This window comes from Venturia canescens, chromosome 5 (assembly GCF_019457755.1).
Source record: "Venturia canescens isolate UGA chromosome 5, ASM1945775v1, whole genome shotgun sequence".
NCBI lineage: Eukaryota > Metazoa > Arthropoda > Insecta > Hymenoptera > Ichneumonidae > Venturia > Venturia canescens.
In genome coordinates, this window is record NC_057425.1 from 3,258,445 (window position 1) to 3,276,979 (window position 18,535).

At 37.6% G+C, this 18,535-nt stretch overlaps 4 protein-coding genes across 5 annotated transcripts; all 4 read right to left on the reverse strand.

Annotated features, from left to right (window-relative positions):
• Positions 1-5: 5 nt before the first annotated feature.
• Positions 6-4,006, reverse strand: APC7 (anaphase-promoting complex subunit 7). Its single transcript, XM_043419721.1, has 6 exons — positions 3,493-4,006; positions 3,024-3,350; positions 2,094-2,503; positions 1,600-2,014; positions 1,228-1,502; positions 6-1,139 (listed from the first exon to the last, which is right to left on the reverse strand). The coding sequence occupies exons 1-6, from the start codon at positions 3,559-3,561 to the stop codon at positions 917-919; spliced, it is 1,719 nt and encodes a 572-aa protein (XP_043275656.1). The 5' UTR covers positions 3,562-4,006; the 3' UTR covers positions 6-916.
• Positions 4,007-4,150: 144 nt separating this feature from the next.
• Positions 4,151-5,517, reverse strand: SmD3 (small ribonucleoprotein particle protein SmD3). The gene is made up of 2 exons (XM_043419738.1): positions 4,730-5,517; positions 4,151-4,402 (listed from the first exon to the last, which is right to left on the reverse strand). The coding sequence occupies exons 1-2, from the start codon at positions 5,043-5,045 to the stop codon at positions 4,290-4,292; spliced, it is 429 nt and encodes a 142-aa protein (XP_043275673.1). The 5' UTR covers positions 5,046-5,517; the 3' UTR covers positions 4,151-4,289.
• A 758-nt stretch (positions 5,518-6,275) lies between these two features.
• LOC122410518 (odorant receptor 13a-like) lies at positions 6,276-8,152 on the reverse strand. 2 transcript variants are annotated; one of them, XM_043418706.1, is made up of 3 exons: positions 7,432-7,933; positions 6,583-6,620; positions 6,350-6,520 (listed from the first exon to the last, which is right to left on the reverse strand). In XM_043418706.1, exons 1-3 carry the CDS (start codon positions 7,928-7,930, stop codon positions 6,485-6,487), a joined length of 573 nt encoding a protein of 190 aa, XP_043274641.1. In that variant the 5' UTR covers positions 7,931-7,933; the 3' UTR covers positions 6,350-6,484. The 2 variants fall into 2 exon arrangements, with proteins under 2 accessions (XP_043274640.1, XP_043274641.1); XM_043418705.1 differs by having other exon boundaries at positions 6,276-6,620; positions 7,432-8,152.
• Positions 8,153-11,946: 3,794 nt separating this feature from the next.
• Positions 11,947-18,141, reverse strand: LOC122410823 (uncharacterized). Its single transcript, XM_043419263.1, has 6 exons — positions 17,974-18,141; positions 16,956-17,733; positions 15,156-15,495; positions 13,493-13,664; positions 12,473-13,250; positions 11,947-12,322 (listed from the first exon to the last, which is right to left on the reverse strand). Exons 1-6 carry the CDS (start codon positions 18,130-18,132, stop codon positions 11,982-11,984), a joined length of 2,568 nt encoding a protein of 855 aa, XP_043275198.1. The 5' UTR covers positions 18,133-18,141; the 3' UTR covers positions 11,947-11,981.
• Positions 18,142-18,535: the final 394 nt, after the last annotated feature.

The window sequence follows — 18,535 nt, forward strand, 5'->3', positions numbered from 1 at the left end:
TGGAATTTCTTGTCAAGCACAATTTAATTTATAACAATCTGCAAAGATCTCTCAATTGAACGTGATCCATTCGTTTAGGCAATTGATCTTCTCGTTGTCGAGCTTCTCAATATCGATAACTTATGCAACAAAAAATCTCTTACAAACGTCCTGTACATGATTCTTCATTTTTTATGACATTCCATCAGGAACGAAAAAAAAGATCGAAAAGTAAACGTCATAATTTCAGTCTTGTAAATAGATGGGAACGTAAATAACGGAGAAATAAATTTTATTGAGCCTTCAAATTCTTTAAGAGGGAAACCTGAAATACTAATGAAATCTTTTTCTTTTTCCGTTTTCTCCCCCGTTCAAGTGAGGAAACTTATCCTAAAACTTCTGGTTTCTTTCAGCACGCATTTCGTCATAAAAATAAATTCTTCCATTATTTGTTAGACAAAAATAATGGCCCACATTACATTTTACAAAACCGAGAAAATTCGTTTTCACCACACATGCGCCGAAAGTTCAACTTTCCGAAATCGGAAGGTTGAATTTTCGGTGCATGTGTGGTGAAAAATAGTATCAGGAGTGAAATTAGACCACCTCAAACCGCGTGCTTGTCAATTCTGCCCCCGGTTTGAAATAGTCTACGTTCCCTCCCTAGGTGCGTAATATACTATTTTAAGGAGTCGCAAATACTGTCAAAAACAAGTATCAGAAATCAGATGTTTCAAGAACATTGTTTTATGATCGTTTGAGGATCCGTTTCACTGGAACCAAAGAGAAAAATCCCGTCATTATGATTTTTAGCACTTTGATGCAGGTTGCCCTCTTAAAAATCAGGCAATCAGTTTGAAATAAAAACCAATTGATATCGACTTTATCTTTGAAAATTTTTGTGTGAGAGAAGAAGCAGCAACGTTTTTTCTTATTATTATTGACTGTTGGCCTCGAGATCCATGTCTGACCAAACAGCTTCGGTTTCGCTTTCTTCGGCGGCTTCGTCGTTGTCCGAGTCAGGTAAACCATCGCCCACGTCGTACGTCGTATCGGCGTGTTCTTCACCGACGGTCAAATAATAACTCGAGTCTAATTTACTCGCTGTGCTGTCCAAACGGTGCATTCCTTCTAAAGCTCGTCTATTACTCGGGTCCAAGCTTGGACAAGAAAAAAATGGATTTATTTCATCGTTTTGATTCGACGCTTATCGTCAGCTGAAAAAAATGTTAAAATATGAAATCTTACTTTAACGCAATGCCATAGTGATCAAGAGCTTTTTCTTCGTTGTGAACTCTGGCCCACAAATCTCCCAGCATTTGATGCAATTTACACGTCGGTTGTATTTCGACTTGCCTTTCGAGGAGTTCGATCGCAGCTTCGAGATTTATTTCTTGCTCGTATATTTCGGCGAGAAAATAAACAGCAGGAAGGTAAGTTTCATCCTGAGAAAGAGCTTTCTCTAACAAATTTTTTGCTTTCCCAACGGAAACTGGATCTTTCATGAGAACCGAGGCGTACAACTATAAGAAATAGTAACAAAAAGTATTTTTTGAGAAGATCTAACTCTCCACGAAAAAAAACGTGTCTTTAAAATCATGCAAGCAAGTTTTATTTTACCGATAAAACTCTTGGGGTGTGGCCGAGCTGTTTGCAAGCACTGCTAGCGATGTTGAGAGCTTCTCTTAGGCGATGCATTCCAACGAAACAATCGACCAGGCCTTTGTGAGGTTCGTAGCGATGAGGTCGAAGCTGCATTGCTTGTCTGAAGTGATGAAGGGCTTCCTGATACTTTTTTTGATCTATGAAAATATTTCCTCGGAGAATGATCGCTTCGACGTTATTAGGGCGTAAGTTCATGGCTTGAGCCGTGAGTGTGTTAGCCCTGTTTAGTTTGCGGGAAGCGTAGAGGGCGTAAGCCATCGCGATGTATATTTCAGCTGTACACTCGCTCGACGACGTTATCACGGGTATCAATTTCTCCAGTTCTTTGGTATATTGCGTTTTATAAAGAACTGCGGCGTACAGATCTAATCTGGATAAAAAAAGTTTCATTCAAATAAGTCTTCAACTTTGAGATGAAAAATGAATAAAGTCATTGAATTCTTAATTACCCTTTGGTAACATCCGGATCGATTACTCTCGATCTGTGCAAGCACAATAACGCGTTTTTATCATCACCCGCGTAGTAATAACACTCGCCCATCGTTACCAACAGGTTGAAGTTATCACGAAGGAAATTCGCGTTATCCAACGATCGCAGAGTCGTTATCGCGTGGTTGTATTCACGATTGTGTATGTGAGCATGAGCCTTTATCCACGTATTGAGCCAATCCGAGTTTGGTAAATTCGCAGTAAATCCTACTATCAGGGAATTCACTTCGACACCCTTCACTCCCAATGCCAATAAGCCTTCTGCTGCTTCCAATGCTAAGGGACATTCTCGTAATACCTCTTTGTACGTGGTAATCGCGGATCTCTCCATTCCTTGCTCTTGAAATATTTTTGCTAGGGCCATGTTCACCTGAGTTTTTTTGAAATTCGTTAGTTTTGCAGAATATCATTACTCTAAAGAAATCAATCTTCAATAAGAGAAAATAATTGTTGCAAATTGCTAAACGATACAATAAAATATTTTCACAAATTCGTGAGCCGAGCACAATGAATATTTGGAAAATCGTAATCTCTGTCAAATAAAATCATTTGTTGGTTTTTCATTATCTTCATGTCGTATCCATAGTCTCATTTTCAATTGAATAATTTTGCAGCAGATGAGGAAATTGGAGTAAATTATGTTAAAAAACAGAACATCATGAAAAATAATAATAAATTTTCAGAGTTTGCCATTTTTCGTTAAAGCATTTCCAAGTTAAAATAACTTATGGTTTTGAAGTTCACATTTTTTCTCGCGCATATAATTTTAAAGTTTCAGAAAACTGCTGTGTAACGGTTGTACGCAAAGATTGCATTTAAATTCTCAGTTTCACTGGAAACCAAAAATTTATTGGATTTTAATGATGTAACCTTCAGTGGGAATTTCGTACCTTTGCCGTTCTTTGTTTTCCTGGTATACTCTGTAACACCTGAAGAGCTTCTTGCTGATTTTTTAACTTTACTAGGCACAGGTGTATTTGGTATTTAATATCTATGTCTGAAAGAAGATCTTTATGGCCCTCGATAGGAGGTTTGGTGGCACCTTTGGACTTGAGCAAACATTTTCGAAATTGCAACGATTTTTTATACAATGATTCCGCTTTCCTAAATTTTCCCAAATGAAAGTGCGAGTCTGCGCAATGTACATAAACATGGAATTTTGCATGGGCTGGTAAAAGATCTCCATTGTGATCACTCAACGACAAAATTAAACTGGCCTGGAAAAATAAAAATCAATTGAAAACGAAAAGTAGCGCAATGAACAGATGTTTATTAATAATTATTCGAAATAAAAACATCGACACAACAAACGTGAAGTCGGGTTAGAGTAACAAGAAAAAATAACTAAGAGCTACTCACGAGACCAATTACGTTGGAGTAAAGGCCCTGATCATACAAAAGTTTAATTTGATCGTACAAAGTTGACATTGTATCTTGATTCTTTACTAAATTCAATATTATTTACTTTTGACAACTCTCACGATCGCACCAAACACTCGGACTCGGAACCTCAACGGTGATTCGTGGAAATGCAATCAGACGCCATCTGTGAGAGGCTTTTACAAGCTTCCTGAAGTTCTTCTCTTACGTTTTTTTAATAATTCACGCTACCCGATTCAAAGGTTCGAAAAGTGTAAAAAATATATATCAGAAGAATAAATCTCATGATGCAATCATTGGGTAATCGAGATGAACCGAAATGTGAACGAATAAATTTGGAATAGATTTCAACAAAAAATTTATATTACGATCTTTCGATCTCTGCTACCCCAACAGTTCATAATTCAACGACAGAATTTTTTCTTCTTTGAACATTTAGCCACAACAAAACCTTTTATTTGGATTTATATTGAGGCTGGGTTGATGGAATTTCTTTACTTTCAGGATTTTGAAACAGTGGCAAATCGGAGTATGAAATCCCTAGAAACTTTTTCTCCTGGCGAATACATACTAATATCATAATAGATTGCTCATCAAGTTGTCAGAGGTGCAAACTTGATAGCTAGTTCAGTAAAAATTTGGGAGATTGAGATGGTTTATTGAATTCCAGAAAACGTTAATCTACGCACTGTATAAAAGTACAGGAATGAATTACAATCGGCAGATTGACAATAAAAAATAAACGGTGATCCAGTTGGGAGATGTTCACAATAAAATTAGCCTCTTCCACGTCCACCTTGTGATCCACCAGGTTGATTCTGTTGGTTGAGCCAAGGAGCTGATCCAGTTCCTCTTCCTCTTTGGTTTTGACCACGACCTCTGCCTCTCGCTATAATCAAATGCCGTAAATAAAATATTAAATTCCAATTTGTTCCTTCATTTTCATATAGCCCTTGAATCCCACTTTTAAGTAATGTTTTTACAGTTCAATTCTGCGTTTCTTCTTTTTGACTACTTTTTGTTACATTTGTTATTTTATCAGTTTCCTCAGTTTCTTTAAATTAATTTCGTTCATACTACATTGGCATTGGTTTACGACATTAAGAATAGAAAAAACTTGCTTGCTGTTGCTTAGAAATTTTGGAGTAAAAGAATTGTAGAAACTACTGATTGGAAAGAAAGTGAGCAAAAAGAATAAATAAATATTGAAACATACCTTGTGCGCGTAGAATAGCAGATTTTCCTCGTCCTGCTGTGCCAGACCCTTTGCCACCAGGTCTCTTGAACATCGGTGCGTTTTTCAACATATCAGGTAATATAAGAAATCGTATTTTGGATCCTCTAATGTAAACATTTTCGAGTTGTCCCACTTGACCGTCTCTGTACGTAACTGTGATACTTTGCATTTGACAATTCATATTGTCTTCGGCTTCGATTAATTTGCCACGGTATACTTCACCAGTGTTGGTTTCGCAGGTTATGGTATGACCCTCGGCTTCGTGAAGCACTTTTATCGGTACGCCTATCGACATTTTCGTTGCCTATTTCTTTAAATCAATGATATGATACTGTCACGATTTTCGAGTTATTGAGAATTATAAAAAATCCTCAAAATTGGCATTAAAAGATTATTACGTTTACAATTGTAAATTCAACGTTTTAACCGCTTTTATGATGAAAGCTACACCGGTTGGACGCGCAGACTGTTTTCGAGAGACAGCTCACTCCTCACTCGCAAGAGGCAGAAATGCTTTATTTTTTTACCACAAGGTGTCGGTAGCGTTTTGGCGCTAAATTTCAATGCGATTGTTAAGAAAAGACCCCAACGATCATTTCTACTTTCGACGAAGTTTCGCTATTTCGCGCAAAACTAGCACAGCTTGGTTCACTCGATCGAGACGTTATTCCGTATAAAATATGCGTAAAATGATTAGTCTTCTATTCTAAGAATATTGTAATTTCAAGAAATTCAAGGTTGATCTTTTTATTCCCTTTTGAATTACTATTCCGTTTTCTGTTTCACTGATCAAACTGTACGCATATTCTTGATCTTGAGTCTTCGAAGGTTCACGAAGAACTGAGCTCTTACTCGAATGTCAAAGTCGAAGTCATGCGCATGTCCATTGAAAGCAACATTGGTATACCTTTTCACTAGAAAAGACCAACAAACTTTACCCATCATTATCTTCAATTGAGCTATCAAACTGTCGATGTTGCGATCAACTCATTGTTTATGCACCCTTCTCGCAATGCTCTCCAGCACAACCCTTTGTGCACTAACGTTTTGTCTCGCACAAACAATAATGGAGATATAAGTGTCTTCCTTGAAAATTATCTTACCTCTGCACATGATCGATGTACGTCCGCTTACTCTTTTTTTGCACATCAACTTTTTCTTGTCAAGTTTTCCACGTACTTTTTGTATCGTGGCATTTTGAAACATTCGAAGCTTCCTGGAATAAATTATAGGCAAAGGGAGGGAGAAGAACGCATGCGCTCTGTCGAATGTACTTTTCATAACCAACTAGCGCTGCGTAGAACGGGAGCGCGTGGAAAAAAAATGTACTAATATATTTTACAGATGTTTTCGGCTCGGCCCTGCAGGAATTTAATCTCAACAAAGTACGATGTTTTGAGCCATTTTTTTTCACTTTTTCGCCAGTAAATTACATTTTTCGAACATTCGAAATCACAGTACAAAAAATTGCGTGTACAGTCCTCCTCGATTCGTTCGTTGTGTTCTAACAGTATTAGCCAAAAAAATGTTCAAGCATCAAACATAATTCGGAGAACCGAGAAATAAGAGCCTAGTGCTTTGAGTAAGTTCTTAAAGTTTTCTATGTCTATACGATAAATTTTGCCACCTGTGATATTGAAATTTTTGTCATTGCGCATTATAACGAAAAGAATATCTCTCGCCAAGCTCAATGGCATCTCGGGCCATGGTGAAAAATAAGCTGATATCCGGAGCCTAGCGATTTCTGATGACAAAAGATCGCCCGCGTAGCTGTACAAAAAGAGTTGAAGACTCATAACGTATAATATTATTATTGTATTTACAATCATTACCGTATTCCCCGTCTTTATGCTCAAGAGCATTTGAATACCTGGAAAAAATTAAGTCTCATTCAAAACTAATCGAATTTGTCGTGTAATAAATTCGATTAGTGTACACAGAAAACAATGTCCAAACGAAAGTGGAAGTATCGAACAAAAAAACTTGTGAAAGTGCCAAAACTCCTGTCCAATCACTTTTCGGCAAAATTATCCGATCGAAACAACATTTCGTCGATTTCTTAAGGGAATCTTCAATGAAATTGGGAAATTTTCTAGTACAAATTGCTACGAAACTTTTGCTTGTTGAAAGTCCGTTGAAAAATTTGATCCCTACTTCCCCCCCTCTCCCGACGTGAGTAATGTGTATATTCGGCGTGTTTTGACAGATTCTTTAGAAAATATCTGAGCGTACGTGGGTCGATCTAACTTCGTCAAATTTTTTAAATCGTTTTCATGCTCTTTCCGAATCTACGTTGGGGTGTCGCGAGGGTTAATTTCATTTACTCGACTACGCGTGTGGACATAATCTGGTGCTGCCGCATGACAAAATAATATTTTTTTTTATTGTTTTGAGCACATGGCTCAACAAATTTCACTTTTAAACCGAATTTCCAGCGGAAAACGTTTCGTGCCAGTTCTGACCAGACTTGCCTGGGGTAGGAGCGAATATTTTTCGGTAGAGCAGTATAAAATCTCGAGTATGGATGTGCTCTGCACGTCTTGGTGTCAAGACGCTGCCGCGTGTCTCTGGATAACAATGCGGAGAGTCTGATCAGAAACGCAGCTGATTTTTCGACTCGAAATAGTGTACAAAAACACCGAGGAATGATTCCAGTGTCTAAGAAAAAAGTTTTTACGTACCCATTAAGCACATTTGTAAGGCATTCGCCGAAAGTTGTACGAGTATGATAACATTGAAGGAGTCTTCGATGTGTTGAGCAAGCCGACTGAGTTTTACGTGCCTGTGAATGATCCGGACAAGATTTTGTCGCTGCTTCGTTTCATCGACGTTAATATCAAAATTTTCGAGTTCCAGACCGAGCAGTCGGAATTGTCCACAGAGATGCATACTAATACCGAAGAAATAAACGTCAATGCCGACGTTGGCGGTGCACGTTGTCAACAGTTGAAGAGCTTGGATGGTAAACACAGTGGCGTAGGCGATGTCGGACATGTCGCCAAAGATGCAGGTTGTTCGGAGTGGGAGCCCACGGAATGGGACGCTGCTGTTTGTGTCATTCGTTAAAATCTCGGGCGCCAAAAATGGCAGCGGCCCTATGATCATTGGAATGGTCGTTACGTAGCTCGAGCCGAGTTGAAATAAAAATACAAATCTACCGAGTTTAGCATGCTTTTTCATAATGCCTCGGGCCTTCGGGGTCTCAACGTTCGACCAATCTTCGATCGCCGAGGTCACGACTTCGTTCAACATCGACGGGAATCCATGGAGAATAACCATCTTTAAAATGGACAATATTGAACAGCTGATGAGGGATATCACCTCAACGATCCCGCTTATCGATGAACACTCTGTATTTATTTCCGCTATCATACTCGTCATCATTGTTACCTGTGGGCACATACACGTTTTGCTGCACTGACAGCGCCTTTGTAATTATTAAGAATTCGTGAAGTTTTTTGTTAACGTTGTCATACCTACAGGAGCGAAGCTCCTGGTCGTATTTGATCAGAATGATCAGTTTTTGGATTGTCGAAAGATCGTGGTTCAACGATTCTTATAACAACTCGTCGTACAGAGCGAACCAGCCAATTGAGGGACGTCGACTTTTGCTCATTCTTTGCACGAGTGAGAAAAGTGTGCAAAAAGATATTTTTTCAACTTTTCTGACTCGTACAAAGCCGACTATTGTCGTACCACCAATTGGCTGGTTCACTATGTTTAGGGACTAGACAGCGTCTTGACACCAAATATTTTAAAAAAATTCTTAAGGGCTTTCGGTACAGTCGATACAATGTTGTCATACTAAGCCATGTTAAAAACATTAAAAAATTCAAAAAGTTCAGAATTTTATAAAATTTTGTGAACATATTCTTTAGTACCAAATTCGACAATACATATTTTTTTTAGATTTTTCTTCTACACCGTTATCGAGTAATTGAACTCGAAAGATCACGTGTATAAGAATAGCGTTTCAATATATATAAGTATACATTCCGGGGATGAGAACTTTGCTATGCTTTATTACTCGATAATTATGTAGAAGAAAATTTCGAAAAAAATTGAGCTTTTGCACGTTATGTTGAAGAACATTATCACCAAGTTTTATCAATTTGGTAACCTTAGCCTTAAGAGTATGGATCAATCGACTAACCTCACTTGGAATTATCGAAATCGAAATTCTTTGACACAGTTTGATCGATTAAAAAAAGGTTCTGTCAGCCTACGCAGAACGATGGGAAAATCGACTGACAGAGCCTCCTTTTAATCGGTCAAACTGTGTCAAAGAATTTCGATTTCGAAATTTGCAACTTTGTCTTAACACTGGGTATTGGACGAGTCGTCACAAACTGTGTCAAAGAATTTCGATTTCGAAATTTGCAACTTTGTCTTAACACTGGGTATTGGACGAGTCGTCACCATCGGAAAATCATTTGACTTTTGACAAATGTATAAAAAAAATGATTCATGCTCCACTTAAGTTCATATTGAAAACAAGGTTTTGATTTCAGTCTCATTTCGATTAATTAAAATTCGACGCACTAATAATTTCAAGACTTTGGTGTATTTCCTTTAATTTAACGATTCTCGATTTAATTTTTCAATAAAATTTCTATCAGTAGAGAATCGACTTCTATTGGGAATTAATTTCAAGCACGCCTTTGAGTCGGTGTTAAGAAACAACGAATAAAAATTTCTATGGGCTTCGTAAAATTTTAAGGTAGTTCATACACGTTTGTTTTACTGGTTGTTTAGATAAACGTGTTTAAATGTGAAGAAAAACACACAGGGGTATCAAGAGACTCGGTAGAGTCTCGGGACAAGTACATTGACAGCTCTGTCGTCTGCTGGCCCGGAGTCTCTCGTCGAGATCGAGACTATACTTTCTCTGAATAAAATTTAGGGACTACGCGTAAAAATCGTCTATTTTTCCACACAACGAATGAACGCTTCTAACGAAGTTTATGAAAAACGTACACAATAATAATGAAGTATATAACGAAGGTCTGGAAAAAATTCGAGACGATTGTCTTACTAGTAATAAAGACAAATTACGTTAAGGAGTTTCGGTACAGGCGATACAATGTTGCCATGCTAAACCATGCTATAAACATAAAAAATTTCAAAAAGTTTAGAATTTTATAAAATTTGGTGAACATATTCTTTAGTGTCAAATTTGACTATACAAATTTTTTAAGTTTTTTCTTCTACACAGTTATCGAGTAATTGATCACTAAAGTTCACGTGTATGAGCATAGCGTTTCCATATATATAAGTATACATTCCGGGTATAAGAAATCTGCTTTAATGCGTAATTACTCGATAACTAGGTAGAAGAAAATTTTGAAAATATTTGTGTTTTCGCACTTGATGTTGAAGAACATTATCACCAAATTTGATCAATTTCTTAATATTTAGACTTCTGTACCGAAACTCCTTAAAGGTTGAACGAAATTGTTAAAACGAATACTCGTAACCTCACATTTGCTTATTTCGTGCATTTTGTTTCTTCTTGGTTGGGCCATTCCTCTCATAGCCTTCTGTCTTTTTATTGACACTTTTTTCTTGATTCATTTCTCTTTGTGTATTCCCTTTGCGCTCTCTAAAGCGATTTTTTACATAAAAAATTAGGGACGAATGAAATTTTAGGTTCAGTCAGCGATGGATCCCCGTTCAATTAATGGCTCGTAATGTCATTCGCCAAAAAATGAGTTGAAAAAATGTATTTACAATTTTGAAGACACATTAATTCCGATAATATCTTTAATTAGGAAGTAAAAATCGACCCAATTTAGACATCCATAAAATAGGATCCTACGAGCATGATCTACCTTAAAACGAGAGGTTGGACTTTATTGAAAATGTTGTAAAAGCGCGCGAGGATCAAAATCATTAATAAATGTTGCAAGTGACAAAAAATCGAATTTTCGATTTTCAGACTCACCTGAAGAAGAGAAAGAATAATGACTTGAATCCTGGACAAAATAGTGTGACAGCTCGGTGGCCAGATGCCGAGAAGCCTCGCGATGAGTTTGTATACTCCGAGGGCATAAGTCGTGTCGGAATCCCACGCGTAATTTTCGTTGACCGTTCCCATCACTGAGCTGGTATAAAGTCTGAACTCCAGGGGTGAAATACTTCACCAGGAACTAAAGTTATGTAAAACTGTTGCATTTTTATAAATGAGAGTGCTGCAGTCCTACCGTGCATTTTCCCCCCTCATTATCCATCTGGTTGTTGAGCAACTGAAGAAGTTAGTCGCGTCTATAATTTTCAAGTCAACGCGGAGGTGTATTTTCATCGATCGTCTAACCCCTCATCAGTCATCATCCGGGGCTAACTTTTTCTTTGTTCTTCCGGGATTATCTACAGCTTAGACATTTTACGGGTGCAATTTTAAAAAAAAGTTATCCACGATGCTTACCCTCGAATGATAAACGCTTTTGTACCGGGCTCTCTCCACGCTCAAGAATTCTTCGCCATGGAAACATTTTGCGATACATTTTTCCCGTCACTCGCTTTTACTTCGACGGATCCTTCGGTGCAAGCGCGAGAGCCTGAGACTCTTTTGGTTACGTAAAACTAGCGCAGTCGTTCCACCGTCGATTACGAACAACTTACCTTTCGAATAATTTCTCGGAGCTCCGCACGATGAGTATTTTCAATTATGTATTTTTCATGTGCGACCTTTTTTATGTGCATATTTCCTACGCTCTTGTAGGTGTAGTCAGTGCTTTTTTTTAGAAAAGCTTCTTGAGAAAAGTTTTCATTTTGAAAAGAAAGAACTTTTGAACTTTTGAGAAAGAAATTCATAAAAGTAAAAGACGAAAAATGTACTCGGTTCTTGTGCCTCGAGTGTTGAGAGATTTGGTGAAATTCCATATCTTGGAGATGAATTAATGTAAAAGTAAAAAGTTTTTCGATAATCCTATGAGCAAGTTTCTATGGTTTTCTGCACCATCGATTCAGTGAAGAGTTTTTACAAGTGTTTCTGACAGAAAACGATCATCAGTCGGATCGCTATTTAAAGTAGCCCAAATTCGGTGGTCTATGCTTCACTCGGACAAGTTTTTATTTTCCTAGCTTAGTTACGGAAGACAGTACTTTAGTGAAATCTTTATTTTCATACTATTTTGTCACAATTATTCTTAAAATGCGACAATGCATAGGGCGAAATTTTTTCGCCAAGCCTTGGTCAGATAAGTCGTTGAAAAATAACAATGCAATATTATTACGGGTTGACCATAACTTGGAGCACAGAAAAATACGAGCCCATGGCTTTGAAGATATTTTTGAAACTGTCCAAGTTCATACAAATCACTTTTCCTGCTGTGAGATTATAAGGGTGATAACTTCTGCACATAACGAACAAGAGATCTTTCATAATTGACGGCGACAGATCATACCAATGACTGCAGTAAGCTGCGTAACGAATTTTTTCAATTTGATTCATCAGATAATCTCCCGCATAACTGTACAAAAACAATTGTAAACTTAGAATGTAGAATGAAACAAAAGCGAAAATCGCACTCGCACCGTTTCCTGTCTTGATGGCTATTATGAACTGAATACCTGAAAAAAATTGCTTCGTTACTTTGGACAAATCGTTTATGACTAAACGGAATTTTCATCTGACCGGGAAACGATGATGAACGAAAGTTCGAAAGATTTTTGCTGTATTGTTGATTACTGAATAGTGCATAATTGTCAGAAGCTACGTACCCAAAAAGCTCATAGTTAAAGCATTGACTGAGAGTTGAGCGAGTATGAGAACATTGAAACTGTCTTCAATGTTGTTTGAGAGTTCCATCAGATGATTGTGTCTTTTTACAAATGTACGAACTTGTTCGTGGCAGGTACGAAGGTCAGAATCCTGACCGAAATTTTCAAACTTCATTCGGAGTAACTCGAACTGGCCACAGACGTGCATGCTGATCGAAAAAAAATAGACGTCGATGCCAACGTTACCGGCACATGTAGACACGAGTTGAAATACTTGGTAGATGTAAACGAGAACATAAGATATCGAAGAGATATTATTGACGAGACATCCAGTCCCCACTGGAAGAGTTCGTAGCGAAGTGGCGTCCTTTGTTTCGTGAATGGGTGAGAAAACATCCGATAAATTGTGGGAATTTGTAGCGCTCGAATTTTCAAAATGATCGCCGCGAGTTTCTGGCAATGCTGCGAGAAAGGGCAATGCCACCAAGGCCATTTGAACGATCGCCATCAAATCCGATATAATTTGAAATAGGAATACGGATCTTCCGGTTTTAGCATGTTTTCTCATTATTTCTATCGCGCTCGAGTCTTCGATCATTGACCAATCATCGACTGCTGATTTTATTACAAGTTCCATTTTTCTTCTATTCATTCGCATTAGAATGACCTTGAGCAAGGCAATTATCGACCATACCACCATAGCCAGGGATTCGAACATTTCCTCGACTATCACGCAGTCTGCAACAATCTCGAGGATCTGATTTGTTGCCAACGATATCTGAGTTGGACAAAAAACCAATCGCGATAAACGAAGGAACTTGAAAAAAATGAAGCAATGGGAACGTAATTAGTGTTGATTTTGAAATCGTTCGATAAAAACGATTGGAATGACTCGGATACTTAGTACGGGAAATTAGTACATTTTTTTTATATTTACAGTGAAATTACTCATTCGAGTAAATATTCAATAAAATGAAAAAATCTCAAGGAAATGAAATTGGTGCGAAAGCGATTTCATACTTCCAAAACTGCCACGATGCAAAGTCGCATTTTTGAGAAAACGTCTTGACAACTGACCGGCCAAATGCCGAGAGTTTGTGCTAACATTCTACAGAGCCCGAGCCCGTATACGGTGTTGGAATTCCAAAGGCTTGCCTTTGCTGATGTTTTACTTGCCATGGTCGCAGACAAACTGTTGTTTTTTACCCTTTAGTATCTCAATGTGCATGCGCGCACAGTCCCATCATACTTTCTGAACGTACGTTTTTTATTCATGGATAAATTGATGGACAGGTGCAGCAGTTTGCGAAAAAATGCATTTGACAAAAGGGAAATAGAGCCTCGGAGGGAAGAAAACACTTTTTTTCTCTCTGGTAGGCTGCATATTGAATTACCCATTCGAGCTTTCATATGGTCGGTATTCGTTCTTAAATAAATTTCGCGGTACGATTATGAGTTTGGTGCTCAGTTCCGTAGGTGAAAATAAAAAAAATGTTGCCAAACGACTGCGGAGCGTTCAAACGTGACGTACTATTCGAAATGCAACAAAATCGCTCGCTCGCTTTCTCTCTCTCTCTGTTTGTGCAGTGTTTCTAGTCTTTTTGAATCCTTTTGCACATTATTTTATGGATATTTAACAAACAACCATTGGTCGTCGTCCGACATTTAGTGTAATGAACATTTAGAATTAATCCAAACAAAAAAAAAAAAATTCTTCAACTAAATTTCAAAATATCGGGAACACGTAATCGCTTTTTTTAGGCTTACGTCAATGGAACATCTGGCATTTCAGCAAAAATTGTGTCGACAGTCATAGGCCGACGTTCGCCTGGCAGAGTAAGTCTCATACTAAGCAATATTTTTAGCACCATTTCGACAACTTTTCATTCCAACTTATTGTTCTCATACTGTAACCATAAAAACTCATTCGCTCATTCCTGTGCTCAATTATTTCGATTATTACAACGAAATAAAATTTTGATTTCGCCGCCCGCCTCCCTAAGTTTTCGTTGGGATAACTTGAAAACTTTCGGTCCTAAAACGATAACCATTTCGTGTCGTTCGTAATGTATTTTCTAATAGAAAATCCGACGAATCTCCAAAAACAGTTTTTGCAAACTGCAAAAATTGAACCATTCGGTGTATGCACCGGATAAACTCTTATACTCGACTCTTACTTTTCTTAAAACCCTCTGAAACGCTTTGAATGAATACAACCGAAATAACCTTCGTAGACTCTTGAAGAACAAACCCCCGCAGAGCTATTTTTTTATCAACACTCAAATCTCAGGCTTTGCAATAGACCCAAACGTCGTGACCTTTTTACCTCCATTTCCTATAGCATTGGTGATTGCAATAATGATAAATGAACGATCAGCGACTTGAAGGGTGAGACAAGCACAGATCACTACTATCACCCGAATAAAACACACGTCGTTGTATTATCTTTGCTGTCCGAACGTTGAATAAAGATAAATTATTTATTGTATATCATTTCCTCGTGTCCAGTTTTTTTTCTGACATTTTCCTACATATACAAAAATATACTTTAATTAGAAATAATGTAATTCGAGTGAGTCTCGGGCGAGCAGGCGACAACACGGCTGTCAAAGTCCCGAAACTCCTTCGCGTTTATTCGTAGATACCAAGGAGAATAGTTGAAAATAGATAAAAGCAAGATAATTAGTCATCAAACATTAATCTCAGGACAGAAAAGTACGAGCCCATTGCTTTGAAAATATTTTTAAAACTGTCCAAGTTCATGCTAACGACTTTTCCCGCTGTAAGATTGAACGAGCGATTGCTTTTGCACATAATAAACATCAGATCTTTGGCGAGTTGCGGCGTTAAACTGTACCAACGACTGCAATAAACTGCGTAACAAATTTGTTCAATTTGGCTCGTTAAATAATCTCCGGCATAGCAGTACAAAAATAATTGTAGACTGAAAACGTAGATCGCCACTAAAGCTAAGATCACACTCGCACCGTTTCCCGTTTCGATGCCCACTATTAGCTGAATACCTGCAACAAAATTCCTTCATTACTTCCGATTAATTGAAAATGAACTAAATTTTTTTTGTGGAGAAATTAATTTGAATTAATATTAAAAAGATCATTAGTTTTTGGTTGATTAGGGGAGACCGGGGCTACTTGGCCAACGGGGCAAGTTGACTAATAAACAATGGCATCCAAACTACGGAGTGTAAACATACGCCCGGTTAAGGAGGGTGGCTACCAACGATACAATGTTGCCATGCTAAACCATGTTAAATACATAAAAAATTTCAAAATGATAAGAATTTAATAAAATTTGGTGAACATATTCTTTAGGGCCAAATTTGACAATACAAATTTTTTAAGATTTTTCTTCTGTAAAGTTATCGAGTAATTGATCACTAAAGTTCACGTGTATAAGCATAGCGTTTCCATATACATAGGCATACATTCCGGGCATAAGAAATCTGCTTTAATGCGTAATTACTCGATAACTAAGCAGAAGAAAATTTTGAAAAAAATGGTGTCTTCGCACTTGATGTTGAAAAACATTATCACCAAATTTCATCAATTTCTTATCATTTTGACGAGTGTAGCCACCCTCCTTAATACAAATGTTCACATTGAAACCTCTTTCTCTCTCATGTGTCCCAACGCGTCGAAGCGAGACGTCGTTTACGAACAGTGACGAATTTCCATAAATCCAGGCACAAAAACAAATTTTTACGTCAATCTCATTCATCTCCAGCTGCCTCGAATTTTTTTCCAATTATTAGAATAATCCTCTGCATAAATGTTAATTTTTCATATATTTAACTATAATTGTGCAGAGTATGTTTCTCAATTATCACTATAATTTGCTGGTAAAACGTTTTGTTGCTGAATAAGCAGTGTGGGGTAACAGGCCAACAGTAGTACGGGGTTGGCTAACACATGTGTCAACGTACATGGGTCCTCTAAATGGGCCCACTCAAGGTGTGCCAGTGAAAACATAATATTCTATGTGTCTAAAAACTGCAATTCTGATTTTGATGACGAGGCTGAGGATCAAATATTCCTTTTTCTCACACTTATGAACAAACATTATATTTACATTCATTTATGACAAAATTTTTCACTCATTCGAATCATCAAATGAATAATATTGATATAACTATCGGTTTTCATTAATTTCAGTAATACGTAGTTGATTACCTGGTAAAAATAGTACCATAGTCAACTTGCCCCGGCCGTAGGGTTGGTTGACATAAAAACGGTTCGTCAAAAAAGCGATTCAAGTACTCATTTCGTTTTAAATTAAAAAATTCACATTTTCATCGGAGATAGAGCAAGGTTGCTTATATTTATGAGTTTGAGATATGAATTTGAAAAGTTGGCCAACCAGCCCCGGTCTCCACTACTTAACGAGTGGACCAATTGTACAAAAAAAATCATGGAAAGAAAAATTAAAAGAAAAGAAAATGATCAATAACAATAAAGCTGTATACCCAAAAGGCTGATAGTGAAAGTATTGACTGAGAGTTGAGCGAGTATGAGAATATTGAAGCAGTCTTCAACGTTGTAGGAAAGGTTCATCAAATGATTGTGTCTCCTTACGAAGGTACGAACTTGTTCGTGACAGGTATGAAAGTCAGAATCCTGACCGAAATTTTCAAATTTCATTCGGAGTAACTCGAACTGTCCACAAACGTGCATGCTGATCGAAAAAAAATAAACGTCTATGCCAACATTACCGGCACATGTAGACGTCAGTTGAATTACTTGGAAAATGTAAACGAAAGCATAAGATATCGAAGAGACATTATTGACGAAACATCCACTCCCCACGGGAAAACTTCGTAGCGAAAGGTCGTCCTTTGCTTCGCGAATGGGTGACGAAACATTCGATAAATTGAGGAAATTTGTAGCGCTCGAATTTTCAAAATGATCGCCGCGACTTTCTGGCAATGCTGCGAGGAAGGGCAATGCCACCGACGCCATTTGAATGATCGTTATCAATGATGATACCATTTGAAATATGAATACGGATCTTCCGGTTTTAGCATATTTTCTCATGATTTCTCTTGTGTTTGAATCTTCGATCATCGACCAATCATCAACTGCTGATTTTATTACTAGTTCCATTTTTCTTCTATTCATTCGCAATACCGTAGTTTTGAGCAACGCAATTATCGAACATGCCACCACGACCAGGGATTCGAAAATTTCGTCGACTATCACGCAGTCCGCGACGATCTCGCAGATCAGATTTATTGCCAACGATATCTGAGTTAGACAAAAACCAATCACGATAGACGAAGGAACTTTAAAAATACGAAGACAATGGGAGCGTAATTAGCGATCATTTTGAAATCCCTCGATAAAAAAGATCGAAATGATTCAGATACTTTGTACGGGTAAACACATTTGTTTATATGTTTACAGTAAAATTACTCATTCGAGTAAATATTTAATAAAATGAAAAAATCTCAACGAATTGGAATTGATGCCAAAGCCATTTCATACTTCCAAAGCTGCCGCGATGCAAAGCCGTATTTTTGAAAAAATATCTTGACAACTGACCGGCCAAATGCCGAGAGTTTGTGCTAACATTCTACAGAGTCCAAGCTCGTACACGGTATCAGCATTCCAAAAGGTTGCCTTTGCTGATGCTTTACTTGCCATGGTCGCGAATGAACTGCTGCTTTTCACCCTTTAGTATTACAATGTGCATGCGCGCCCAGTCCCCATCATACTTTGTAAACTTACGTTTTTTATTCATGGATAAATTGATGGACAGGTGCATCAGTCTGCGAAAAAATGCATTTGTCGAAAAGGAAATTGAGCCTCAGAGGGAAGCAAACATTTTTCTTTCTCTCCGGCAGGATGCATATTAAATTTCCTATTCTAGCTTTCACATGATCGGTATTCGCTCTCAAATAACCTTCGGTACGACTATAAGTTCGGTGCTCAATTCCGTAGGTAGAAATAAGAAAAATATTGCCAAACGCTTGCGGAGCGCTCTAACGTAACGTACTATTCGAAATATAACCAAGTCGCTCTCTTTTTTGCAGTGTTTTTAGTCTTT

What these genes read in the sequence shown, in the direction of transcription:
- APC7 (XM_043419721.1), bottom strand. Translation starts at nt 3,561, where the DNA reads ATGTCAACTTTGTACGATCAAATTAAACTTTTGTATGATCAGGGCCTT. An exon ending in GAAAACAAAGAACGGCAAAG is followed by an intron (nt 2,504 to 3,023) that starts GTACGAAATTCC and finishes AAAAAAACTCAG; the next exon opens with GTGAACATGGCCCTAGCAAA. An exon ending in ACACCCCAAGAGTTTTATCG is followed by an intron (nt 1,503 to 1,599) that starts GTAAAATAAAAC and finishes TATTTCTTATAG; the next exon opens with TTGTACGCCTCGGTTCTCAT.
- SmD3 (XM_043419738.1), bottom strand. Translation starts at nt 5,045, where the DNA reads ATGTCGATAGGCGTACCGATAAAAGTGCTTCACGAAGCCGAGGGTCAT. An exon ending in TGCTATTCTACGCGCACAAG is followed by an intron (nt 4,403 to 4,729) that starts GTATGTTTCAAT and finishes ATTTGATTATAG; the next exon opens with CGAGAGGCAGAGGTCGTGGT.
- LOC122410518 (XM_043418705.1), bottom strand. Translation starts at nt 8,152, where the DNA reads ATGTGCCCACAGGTAACAATGATGACGAGTATGATAGCGGAAATAAAT. An exon ending in CTTACAAATGTGCTTAATGG is followed by an intron (nt 6,621 to 7,431) that starts GTACGTAAAAAC and finishes AATTTTTTCCAG; the next exon opens with GTATTCAAATGCTCTTGAGC.
- LOC122410823 (XM_043419263.1), bottom strand. Translation starts at nt 18,132, where the DNA reads ATGGCAAGTAAAGCATCAGCAAAGGCAACCTTTTGGAATGCTGATACC. An exon ending in TTTCACTATCAGCCTTTTGG is followed by an intron (nt 15,496 to 16,955) that starts GTATACAGCTTT and finishes ATTTTGTTGCAG; the next exon opens with GTATTCAGCTAATAGTGGGC. An exon ending in TTTAACTATGAGCTTTTTGG is followed by an intron (nt 12,323 to 12,472) that starts GTACGTAGCTTC and finishes AATTTTTTTCAG; the next exon opens with GTATTCAGTTCATAATAGCC.